At 43.0% G+C, this 12,633-nt stretch overlaps 1 protein-coding gene across 1 annotated transcript in view; it reads left to right on the top strand.

Moving 5' to 3' along the window:
• WDFY2 (WD repeat and FYVE domain containing 2) overlaps window positions 1-12,633 on the top strand; it is a 65,292-nt gene that overhangs the window by 45,458 nt on the left and 7,201 nt on the right. Inside the window, exons 5-9 of the mRNA XM_033085630.2 lie at window positions 5,189-5,339; window positions 6,750-6,862; window positions 7,767-7,893; window positions 9,756-9,861; window positions 12,506-12,607. Of these exons, the coding sequence (XP_032941521.1) occupies window positions 5,189-5,339; window positions 6,750-6,862; window positions 7,767-7,893; window positions 9,756-9,861; window positions 12,506-12,607 (599 nt within the window). The remainder of the gene's footprint in view (window positions 1-5,188; window positions 5,340-6,749; window positions 6,863-7,766; window positions 7,894-9,755; window positions 9,862-12,505; window positions 12,608-12,633) is intronic.

Raw genomic sequence — 12,633 nt, 5'->3', positions numbered from 1 at the left:
CACTAAAGAGGGTGAGCTGAGGTATTTTCTTCTGTATATGCAGAACAACATATGCATGAGAACAACTTTCTTGATGAGTTCTTCAGGGAAAATGCTGAAAATTTTGGAAGAGGGGGATGGATTTCTTGGCAGTATTTCAGAAAAGCCAGTTGGCTGTGACAGCCCACTGAAGGTCTGGGGGAAAGCTCTCATAAAATTAAAAAAGAAAAGAAAATAAAGAAAATGAAAGCTGTTCTTGTGTTTTTCTGCAATGTGCCAGATGTGTTGCAAACGTTAGAGGAGGCCTTTGGATAGGAAGATGTCGTGGAGAACCTCTATGGGTTGTCCTGGTGGGAAACCCAAGAGCTCGGATTCCCCAAATGTTGGAGAGCAAAGGATTCTGATGAGTGTTCACGAACATCAGTGGAGAGGTGGTACAACTGACCACACTCCTAACTAGAGTCACTTTCTCCTAGCTACCTGTCTCACCATGGGGAGGTTTTTCATAGGATCATAGAACTGTTTGGGTTGAAAGGGACCATAAAGATCAGTAAGTTTCAACCCACTTGCCAGGGGCAGGGACACCTTCCACTAAACCATGTTCTCAAAGCCCCATCCAATCTGGCCTTGAACACTTCCAGAAATGGGACATCCACAACTTCTCTTTGACAACTTGTGCCAGTGTCTCACTGCACACACCTGCTCAATTGCAATGAACAGTTTTCTGACAATGCAAGGCAGGAAAAAGAAAAAAAAAAAGAGATTTCCCACTGTTTTCAGGTCGCCAATGACCGGGGGCTGCTTGCTGTTCCACAGCATAGGGCTTCCCACCACCCCCTCCAAGAAGACATGCTCCTAAATTCTCCACTCTTCACACTAGGTGTTGGTGAAGGAGTGTAGTGCCTCCTCTGCCTGGTCCCTGGGCTTGGCTGGACCCGTGCTGGAGGTCTGGAGTGCTGGGAAAACCTTGCAAAAGTGAGGTGCTCTCTGGGCTGCTGTCAGTCACAGGGTCCTGTAGTTCCATTGGTCCACACAGTGTTAAGCACTTTCCTACTTCTCTTGCTACATTTGCTTCCGACCAGAACACCGGATCTGGGCTTACCAGCAGCCTCACTGCCTCCAAAGTCCAGCTGAAACACAGCAAGGAGGAAAGAGCCATGTTTTCAACATGCTGTCTGGGAGAATGTGCAGGGAAGAGCATTGTATTAGGTATATCAAGACCCAAAAGAGATGGAGCTTCCTAACATGGTCCAGTAGGATTCCCTCCATAATCCTGTCCCTGCAGTGCACCTTCCTCATGTGGCTATACTGAATTTTGTGGTTGGCATAAGCATCTAGGTAAAACCCTGGGCAAGGAAAAATTAAAATTAAAAAGGAACAGGTGGTTTTGTTGGGTATGGTGACCTTCTAGTGGTTCATGTGTTAAAAGTCTTACTTTTGAAAAGTTTTAAGTAAAGTTTTCAAGTAAGACCTTTATGTTCTTCAAAAGTTTTTTTATTTATAATTTTCTTTAGCCTACTAAGTAGCTTTAGCTGAGTCATGCTGGCTGGTTTTGTGTTTGCTAGCTTTGTAAATGGTCAGCAGTTCTTTTACCTAGTGACTGGTGTGCTATTGATCATCTCCCACAATGAGGTATTATAAATAGCTGAAGCTGCTGTAGTGATTAAAGAACATTTATTGTGTCTTGAAAAGGCCATGAATATATTGGTCAAATGATCTTCTGGTGATAGAGAATGACAGCACATGGATAGGCTGTGCTTTGGTCTTGGTAGGGGTGTGCAGCCAGGGGTGGCTTATGGAGCCTGGCCTTGGCAGTGTACGTGGCTGGACTTGCTCTGTGGAGGTTTTGTTGCAGCACTGTCTGGAGTTGTGAAATCTTATTTCTTGAAAGGGATCTGAATGCAGAGATGGGGGATGTGACACAGATTAGTCAGGACTCCAGGGTGGGTCTTGTGGCATTGGCCTCCTGCAGGCACTGACTCATTCCCTTGCATAAGGAAGAGTAGTGCAAGCATTTGATCAGTGCCATTTGGCATGCTCTGGGAAATTAATTTTTTTTCACTGTGTGTCTGTCTCTCATATCATCACCCCCTTTTCTTCAGTTGCAGCACCAGCTGAAGGTGTAGACTACCTCTGCTCTCTCCCTGGGCAACTCCTCCCACATTCCTGCAAGAAACCTTTCCCCCTCCCTTGGCAGCCTTGGCTTCCAGCCCCCTCCAGTCCCTCACAGGCTGGTCCATATGGCTGTTGCTACTTCCCGTTCTTTATGGCCTTCTCTACCCTGCTGCTTGCAGCTGGACCATCTCACCATGCTCTCTCTGGATGAGATGACAGCTTCTGCTTTAATGTTTTGCTTTATTTATTTATTTACTTATTTGACACAGCTTTTTTTCTGCCTAGCCAGATTTGTAGACCTGCTTCTGCCCCATACTTTGTGCAGCCTGCCTGTTTCAACCGTGTCCCCCTCTGCTTTCAGGCCAGCTCATGTCATACTTCTCTCTACTTCTGCTTTCCTCTAAGCACAGCCTCTTCACTTGTGCTTTTCTTGCTTATGCAAAGCTTTTTTTTTCTTCCTGGCAATTTCCACCTCTGTTTTGGTGTTTGCTGATACTTTTTACTGTTGTAACCTCTCAGAACAGCTTCTTGCTCACCACTCTATGGCTGTGCACTGGCCATGCTTCTCAGACTTTTGCACCGCACTGACCCTCCATTTCCTTTGCTGACATCTTGCTGTGTACCTCTTGGCTGCAACTTCTTTGGACTCAGCCTTTCCATCCTCTCTCTAACCTGCTCTTTGCATAGTGCTTGCTGCTGCTTTCTCATAGAGGAGAGCAACCACCCTCTTCCCTCCTACCCTGCAGCTGCACATGGACCTGTCCCCTTCTTTTCTCTGCTGCTTTTCTCCCTTCTGCACATAATGATCTTTCCTCATTCTGGCTTACACAGATCTGCTCTTGCCTGGTGCCTATTGAGAGTTTTCCTGTGCTGTGACCACATTCAAATTCCATCCCCTCATCTCCACATTTTTTCTGCGTACAAATGGTGATCAAATCTTCAATAGATGAAGGACCAGCTTTTTGTTTGCTGCTTGAAGATGCTGAACCTGTGTTAATCCTAGGGCCCAGACCCCTTCCTTGTTCTTCTATGAACTTCCAATCTTCTGCTATTTTGCTTCTTTAAACCTTACATAAGTCAAATTCCCTCTTAACAACAAGTGACTTTCTCTTTGATTTGTCTTCTCTTTGCTCCTTTACTTAGATGATCTACACTGTGCACTTTTACTTGTTTCAGATATATCTGCCATCAGCGTGTGTGTGATGGCACCAGCTAATATGTGCAGGTGGACAACAGAGTGCTGAATTGAAAGCTCTTTTTGGGGAGGGAGGATAAACAAAGCTGTCATGTATATCCCATCCACCTCTTGGCAAGTACCATTTTTTAATGTCTACTTCTTACTTGCTAGAAAGAACTGCCTCAACTTCCACAGGCAGTACTTATACCAAAAATTCCAAGTCCCATCTTTTAAAAGTTTTATGAGGTAGAAGGAGATTTAGGAGATTTGGGTGGTGCCAGCTATCCTCACAACCAATTCAATCCATAAGAAGCTGTCACTAGCAGTAGCATTTGCCACATGCTGAGAAAATGTTCCTGGGCAGGCCTTGAGCAGTCAGATCTCAGCCAGCTTTGCACATCCTGTGGAAATGCATGGTTGTGTCTCTGGCATTGATGGTTCACACAAGCTCCTGGAACGTGTTTGTGAGCACATGAGGTGCTTGCAGCAGCAGTTGTGTCCCTCTCTAAGTGTAGCATTCCACTGGCTGGTGCAGGTGTCCCAGACAGACCAACAGATGGGTAAAGATAAGCATGAGCCACCTAGGGGGCCATTGACTTTCTTGCCAGAGAAAGCAACGGTAGAGAGGAGATGGGATCTATTTGATGGAGTTCAGGTGACTCCTAGATGGTCCCCATCCTTTTATCTGAAATGTAAGAGTCTGTGGAAACGACATCTAAAATCTGAGCTTTTCTAATGGGCAAGGGTGAAAGCATGTGGGCACAGTTCACACCTGACACTTTGGTTTAGCTGTCAATCCCCATTACAACAAGTTGTGTCAGTACATCTATTGATTTTCCTGCTCAGGGAATCTCAGTCTGAAAAAGCAGTGTGGACCAGGGCTGGTGTTGGCTCTTGGGAGCCTCCTCTTTTTTCCTACAGGTAGTTCCCCTTTGTGGGGTTTGAACACAGCTCCCATATATGCTGCATATTTGTATAGGGCAGACAGCAATCTTCCTGTAATGTTCTGAGGAGATTCTCTGCATTTCAGGAGTCTTGGGGCTAGTTTTTAAGCTTCTAAACATATTCAATCTCTTTTTGTGTCAGCTTTTACACAAACAAATTCAAGCAGTCTTTTTTGTGCGACACATGTTGCTGCATCTTAGAACAGTAATAAACCAGTAGGGCTGTAGATTAAGGGATGTGACATTCACCATTGTTACAGCTGAGAATAGTTCTGAATGTCTTTCCAGACACTTGTTTTATTAAAATATCAGCTCAATCAGCACTTCATGACCAAGCCCACTGGCAAAAACCAAGCATGTGTTCCCTTGTTTTAATGAAAACCTTTGATGGCTTTATTTTGGTACCAGTAGAAATTTATTCCTTCAGCTCTTTTATTCATCTATCACAGCTGTGATATTGTATTTTATATAAATTTTAATCCAGTAACCTTTTAATGCTTGCCTTTGGTGCAGCATTGGCCCTGTGCTGTAACTCATCATTCTGCCGGGGTACCACAGCCCAGATCCACCAAAACTTCACAGCAACAGAAGCAGGAGTATAGGCATTTTCACTGCTGTCAAAAAAATAGCTCAAAGGAGGTTTAAATGGAACCCCAAGTCCATTTCACAGTGGTAGCTTTGTTAGTGATGATACAATGATGGAGGGAAGACTTGTGCTGCTGTAGAAGATAAATGATTGCAATAGGCATGGAAGGAATTAAGTTTTGCTTTCAGTCTTTCTCATGCAAACGGTGAACATGCAGAGCAGGGACCTTACAAGCTTCTGTGGGAGCTGATGTCAACAGGATTATTAAACACCAGTTGCTTCTGTAGGGTGAGTGGGGGAGTAGGCTGCAGTTGGTATTTGCAATGGTTGTCTGCCCCCGTGTTCTTCTCTGCAATGTGATTATATGTCTGTCTGCTTAACTTGCAGCTCATCAAAGCAGGGTCATCATGATTCTGTTTGTCCTGGAGATGGAGTGGGTGTTGAGCACCGGACAAGACAAACATTTCACGTGGCACTGTTCGGAGAGTGGCCAGCGACTGGGGGGCTACCGCACCAGCGCCGGCGCCTGCGGCCTGCAGTATCCTTTGCTGCGCTCTCAGTGCTGTTTCTGCTCTTTGGCACTCAAACAGCCCTTTCAGTTTATTTACCTAGTTGTCCTCCAAATTTTGTGCCCTGTATGGATTCAGTGCTTCATGAGAGAAACTGTTATTTAAAGCCAATTTTAAAAACTGTCAATTCTCCTTGCTTTGTCTCCTTAATGCGTTGTGGCATATTTAGGTCTAATCATTTTTGAACTCCACAATGGGCAATCTGAAACCTATTGTAGTCTGCTGTTGTAATAAATATGGATAGGGCCTTCATTTAAGCATGCAGTGCATGCTTTCTTCAGAGAATTAATGGTAGAAAAAGTAGGTTGCTGATCAGGTCAGAGTGTCTGTGTGTATGCATGGTAAAAATTAAATTACTTTAATATAAAATAATGAGCACTTGTCCTTCACTCTGGAACTGCTCACTATGTATTGGGATTTTGGGTTAGCTAAAGAGTAAGTGACTGCAGAAATGGTGCTCAAGTGGCTTATTCATGTAGACCTGCCCCAGCTGCCTGACAATAAAAGAAATATTAATTCAGCTTTATTGAAAATGAAAAGGGAAATGGAAAAGTATGAGCTCTTAGGCTGAAAATGGAGGTTAGCATAAACAGACATTTTAATGCCCCAGAGTGTATGTGTTATGGATGATGAGTGTTCTGCTAGTTCATGAGAAGAAGTACTGACTCGAAATTATTGTTTTAAGATGGACTTGCTTTATATGATCTGTTAATTCAGCCAATCTAAATGGCAGAAAGACTTTTTAATTAATTGATAAATATTTTTGAAAACATGATGCAAGAATTTGCCCTGTGTTCCCTAAATCTCTCTAGAGAACAGCAAATTTTGACTGATAAAAACTTTTGGAGGACAATTTAATTTGGGTCATCTGATTATTATGGTGGAGAGCAATGGAAGCAGTGGAAGGGAGAATCACTGGCAAATACTGCAAAAATATCTGACATAACCAGGAACAGGTTTGGGGTATTTTTGTTCTGCAGTGTCTTGTGTGCTTAAAATCAGTACTCCTTTGTATTTTTTATAATACTGGGAAGGGAGAGAGTGGATACCATCCAACTCTAGCACTTAAGTTACAAAGCCTGAGGAGAAAACTCTTACGTTCGTGGTGAAGGGCTACTTCAGTGGTGTTTCATAACAAAACCACAAATTGTGTCCTGGAATAGTCTTGTTTTTTCTCACCCAGGGATACTGCACTGTTAGTATGAAGAGGTATGAGCATTATTAAGATGAACAGGTGCCTTAAAGTACATTCTGAATACCTCCTTGAGACTGGAGCACTATTCACATTACAGTATACTCATGTCAAAAGAATTAACGAGTCATGAAAGGAATGTAAAGCTTGTGTAAATAATATGTTTTCCTCAGCATCTGTCCTTCAGATTTGATGTGGAAACCCGGCATGTGTTTGTTGGCGACCATTCTGGGCAAGTGACCATCCTCAAACTAGAGCAAGAGTCTTGCAGCCTTGTTACCACATTTAAGGGACACACAGGTAAGGCCTCAGCAGGAGAGCCAGGAAGGTGCTCAGGAGGGTCTTCTGTGCTCAGCATCACGATGGTTTACTGTCCTGTGATACACTAGGTTGGCTTGTGTCAGTGCTTAGCATAGAAGGGACATAGCTCTTAAACTGTCCCAGCAGTTCAGGGAAGCTGTATCAGTAAAAAGAGTCATCAGAGCTCTGAGCAGAACACATCTATGGTAGAAAATGCCACAATCAGTAGCTGCTAATTAAAGCAGAGTGATACTTGAACAAGTTGTGGTAGTTCTGGGAGGGAGAAAGGGTGATGCTGAAGGCAAGATCTGTATTGGTAGACACTTCATCCCAAGTGAAATGGCACAGCTTGGAGGCACTAAATGCTTGTTTCACTGCTGACACTTGTGCCCCATCACCCTTTGAAAAGAGCAACCCTGGATATGATCCTATCATTTAACAGAACAAATGCTGTCATTCCTCAGAATTTTTTCTTCATATCCCTCCTCTCTAGCTAAGTGCTAATAGCTCAAGACAGCACAATGTAGTTCAGACCTTGTGCTAGGATACTGAGAAGATGCCCATAGCATTCCATACTTGCTTCTTTTTTAACCTTCTGAAAATTATAGAGAAGGATAAGTTGTGTAGCTCCCACTGTGACCATTTTTCTTCCACAATTTACTGCTCAGTGGATTCACCCATGCAAATAGCAGTGAAGCCCTGTGCCCACAGAAGAGCAGGATGGGGTTTCAGTAGTTTTTCTAGACTGTTATTTTCCCACCAGAAGGCACATGGTTGCATAGTCTTTGCCAAAGAGATCCGCATTTTAATCACTCCATATTTTTTGTTGTATCTTTATATTTAGCTACCTTCCAATCGTCCACTTTCTGTAATAAAATGACTGTTGTGTGTGCTCCTATTGTAGGTGGTGTCACTGCTCTCTGCTGGGACCCAATACAGCGAGTTTTATTCTCAGGCAGTTCTGATCATTCCATTATAATGTGGGATATTGGAGGAAGAAAAGGAACAGCCATCGAGCTGCAAGGACATAAGTATGTTCAAAGCCCTTCCTCCTGCTTTTATAGGAGAAAAGCTAAATGCAGAAGCCACATCTGGAAACAAACAGCCCAAAGGTTACAGTCTTCACAACCCTCAAACTTGTATGTGTGACTCCCTGTGGTCTGTATACAACAGGAATAATTTGCTTATAGTAAGTTTTCCAGTGTTGGGCCCACAGGCTGTTTTAAAGAGTCTGCAGTGGGTGGTGAAGGAAAGCACATCTGTAGTCCTGAATGTGTTATGCCAGAGCCTGTGCCTTTGTTGGAAAGGGGAGGCTACTGAAACGAGAACAGCTGCAGGGAAATTCTAGGGTTTTAGGTGTCAAGGTCTTTTCTTCCCCTAGAGGGAGCATCAGGCTTGGACAATTAATCCCTTTTTCCTCCATACTCTTTCACCTACAGCCTGAATCCTAAATGATATGCTTTAGCCTTTAACCGTAGCAGCCTTCACATCTCAGTGCAAAGAGGCATCATCTTTGCATGTACATTTGCATAGCCATAGATGTCTTTGAAGATGGGTAGGCCTGTGCTGGGCATTGATTATACGTCAGAATGGCTCTAGTGGCAATGACTCCTCACCTTTTAACACTGGCAATGCAACAAGTTGGTCTCAGAGTATTGGGACTGCTTATATGTGGTCTTGCATGCCAGGCTCAGGTCTGGAGAGACAAAATCCTGTGGTGGTTTTGAGCTAACAGTTTCTTACATATTCATGCATTTCTTTTGAGTGATGCTGCACTCTGCTGAGTGATTTGGATGCCTCTGGGATTTCAAAGCACTGCAGAGCTCTAGCTGAAATTACCAGATGACCCTCATACCCTACCAGTGGTGCTTGCTAATGCATCACTGCTTGATTTATTGCTTTAGAAATTAGTTCTAATATGAAGTTAGCCTCTGGACCTTAATCTGTGTGATGGCTGTCATCTGGAACTGTACAGCATTCTACACATCCTGATGGTGCCTCTGGTGTCAGCAGGCAGGCACTGTGAAGGGTGGCAGTGTTGTCTCAAACCCTCCCGTGAATGCATTCCCCTCTTCAGGTTCAGACATAGGCATAAATAAATCTGTTAGCATGCAAATCCTTTTGGCAGACAAGACCAGTGGTGGTAGCAAAGGAAATCAAATGTTGTGGATGATTTCCAGTCACAGTTCCTCTGTTCCTGTGTCTTCACGACCTTGTTTTTTTCCATAATGGTGTTGTACAGTCTTTGTTTCCTGGGTTGTAAATAGCCTGAGATGAGGCCTGAATTTTTCTTTTATGAAAGAGTGAGCCCATCTTTGGGGGGTTAAGCTGAATTGTTCCTCCCATATTGTTTTTTCATTAAAAGAAGCACCTAAATTTTCCACCTTACTGTGAGAAGGCTTAGGAACAATTTAGTGATTCCTACATTATTTTTTAAACTCTTCTGCTTGTTAGTGTCAAAAGAAAATCTTCAGTATTTTCCCAGTGATTCATTTCTAGATGTTGCAGAGATTTACAAAACAAAGTTGTTACTGACATTCTGCCAAGAAGGTATCTTACCAGGATTGTGCTTATGTGTCCAGATGTGCCTTCAGATGCTGCAACCCTGTTGAGGCTTCCCAGTGCAGCTGGGACCTCCTATCTCAGGAGCAGCAAAAACAGTTACCAAAACGGGTCTTTGCTTTTGTGGATGCTGCCCAGATGAGCAACACTCTCATTGTGGTCCCAGTCTGACAGCAAAGACTGATTTGCTTCTGATGGATGCCATGTGCAATGAGTGGTGGAGGGAAACATATGGGCAAACAAATGGTTTGTACTGCTTTATTGATATTCTGTGCTCACTTGTGCAGTAGCCATAGGTGGTTGATTGCTAACTGTCTTGTTTCTTTTTCAGTGATAAAGTTCAGTCTCTCTCCTATGCTCACCACACTCGGCAGCTCATCTCCTGTGGTGCAGACGGGGGAATTGTCGTCTGGAACATGGATGTTGAGAGGCAGGAGGTAGATGCTTAGTTCTTGTCAGTTTGGTCTGAAGCAGTCCTGGGAAGAAGGGGCATTTCTAAAATGCACAGCTTTCAACCTAAACAAGATTATTCCAAGCTTTAAAAATATTTCTGGATGTGCTCCAGTTGTTATACAGCAATTATGCTGTGCCTTTGATAATATGGTACAGGGGAAATCGCCTGGCAGAAAATTTCTATTAAATTGGCTGTTAAATGGCTCTTGTTCATTACATCACTGCTATGAAAGATATTCTGTAAGGAGGGTATTGAGATGCTCTGCTGTGTTTTTCAGAATGTCATGAGATATATCAGTTCAGATGTAAATGGATGTACTGATTGATTTATTTTGGTTTTTAAAAAGTAAAACAAGAAGGCTCTTGGTCATCTTTGGAAGAACATAACCCAGAATTTTCTTTCCTTGATAAGCTGTTTAACTAAGGCTTCAATCTCACCTGCTGCTTGGTCTTGCTTCCCTCTGGTGCAACCACATAGAAGCGGGTTAAATGATGGCTTTGGTAATCCAGACAGTAAGATTTCACCCACACACTCCTCATTGCCTTTGTGCTTTGTCGCCAGCAAATGTGAGCGGGTGCAAAAATGCTCCCCAGGTCTTTGGCACTGTGGTAGCTGCCCCCGCTTGGCAATTTCTGAGTCCTGACTCAGAGAGGGGGGAGTGAGCTCTGTGCTGGCTGAGTCAAGCACCAGCCCTGCTCAGGAGCTGGCAAATCCTGGTGCCATGAGTCACAGCAAACCTGTGTTTTCTGCAGGGGTAGATCAGAGGAAGGCTTTTGGCAGCGTGGGTTTCCACCAGCTTTGCTGGTTCTCAAGAGTCGTGGCCTGCATGGACTGAGAGTGTCTCCCTTGAGGAAGGAGAAACACTAAGTGGAAAACTTGATTTTAAAAAACCACTGAAGTAGGCAGAGGCAGAAACTGAGCTCCCTTTTTATTGGAAATTAGCATTCCAGTTTACTCTCTTTAATTGCTAATCCAGGGGCCAAGTATGTCATTGGCTCCTAAACTGAAACGAAAGCAGAACGGTTTCCTCCTTCCCAACAGATGTTTCCTTTTTGCTGCAACTCATACATTCAGAAATGAAAACCTTTATTTTAATTTGCTGCCTTCGAAAGGCTACAGTAAGTGTTAAGATTGGCTTGTCACCAAATAAGCAGGAATGCTGTGAGAAGGCTGGTTTAAAAAATAGAGGAGAAATATTATTAGCTAAATAAAGGCCAAGCAGCAGGTGCTAATGGTGCATAGTTTTCCCAGACTATGGCTATGTGGGCTTGTTCTTGTTATCAACAGCACAACAGAGTGTTCTTGGTGCTAAACCACCCCCAAAACATGAATCTTTGAGATTTTAATATCAAACCTTGGGTTTGGGTCTTAGATCACCTTCTTTTGGATTTTGACTTTTGTATCTTTGCCCTTATTTGAGGATTTTCTCCATGTGATACATGCTCAGTACTCGTTTTGTTGCAATCAGACTTTCCCACATCACTGAGATTGTGTTAGAAACACTTAAACCATTTTAGCTGTTGATTCTTTATTTTCAACTCAATTTTTAAAAAAAGTTGTAAGAAGACGTTTGAAAGATGCTGTAAGCTGTGTTTCTGTTTGGTTAAAAAGTGGTTACTTGCCACAAACAAAATGTTGTCTTCATCTATAGTGTTCAAATGCCCAAGAGATGGAAAGTTATACACAGATGTAAATCTGTAGGCATTAAAAAGAAAGATCTGTTGTGGTAGAAAAGACAAGGATTTTCCCCAGCCTTCAGAATAACTGGCAAAAGAATATGAAATGGGTGATTGCTTTATTGCTGGGGGTCAAAGCTATCCTGGGAGCTGAGGGTCTCCATCTGCCCTTGACTTACCTTTACCTGGCTTTTCTGTTGTTTTTAGTTCTTAATCTTGGCTGTGTTTCTTGCCATTTTAATTTGCAGCATGTGAGAAACTAGTGGCTCTGACAAGAAAACTGCAGTTTGCTAATAGAACTTCCTCACAAAGTATTAAATAATATTTAGTGTTTATTTAACCTCATAGGTTGATGAGGGAAAAGAGCTTGGGTTTGGTTTGGGTCTTAGGCTTGTTCAGGTGAATCACATCTTTCTCATCCCTGTGTGTGATTTGTAGCACGGGCACCTCTGACAGCAGGAACTCTTCTTAGGGTGTTAAAAAAAGAAAGAATACGAAAAGCCTCAACCACATCAGCATTTCCCATAACTTCCCTTTCCCTTCAGATGAGTTGCTTGGCTACTGGAAATACTAATTGACCCCATCAGAGGCAATAGCAGATGGTAAATGCTATCCAGACAGGACAAAACAAAATATTTTTATATGTTTAATTTCAGAATTGTGTTGTTTCTGTGGTCTTACTATCAAACCCTTCTTCATGATTTCTGTGAGAACTGTTCCTCCCATGTCCTTCAAAGCTCAAAGCTAAGCCAAAAAAGACATCCCATGGAACAAATATCATCTTGTCATCATCAACAACAGTCAAAATGGTAACTTGTGAAAATGGAGATATTAAATCAAGCTTAGCTGGCCATATTGCCACATCACAACACATCTTTTTTGTCCTGCCTCTAGGCTCCATTGGAAATTTTTCTGCTTGTTGCTCACTTCCACTTTGTGTATGTGTTGCAGACCCCAGAGTGGCTGGATAGTGACTCCTGTCAAAAATGTGACCAGCCTTTCTTCTGGAACTTCAAGCAAATGTGGGACAGTAAGAAAATAGGCCTCAGGCAGGTTTGTATGTGCCCTTTGGTGTGTTA

Source organism: Catharus ustulatus, chromosome 2 (genome assembly GCF_009819885.2).
Source record: "Catharus ustulatus isolate bCatUst1 chromosome 2, bCatUst1.pri.v2, whole genome shotgun sequence".
NCBI classification, from domain to species: Eukaryota; Metazoa; Chordata; class Aves; order Passeriformes; family Turdidae; genus Catharus; species Catharus ustulatus.
This window is presented reverse-complemented; position numbering and strand designations above follow the sequence as displayed.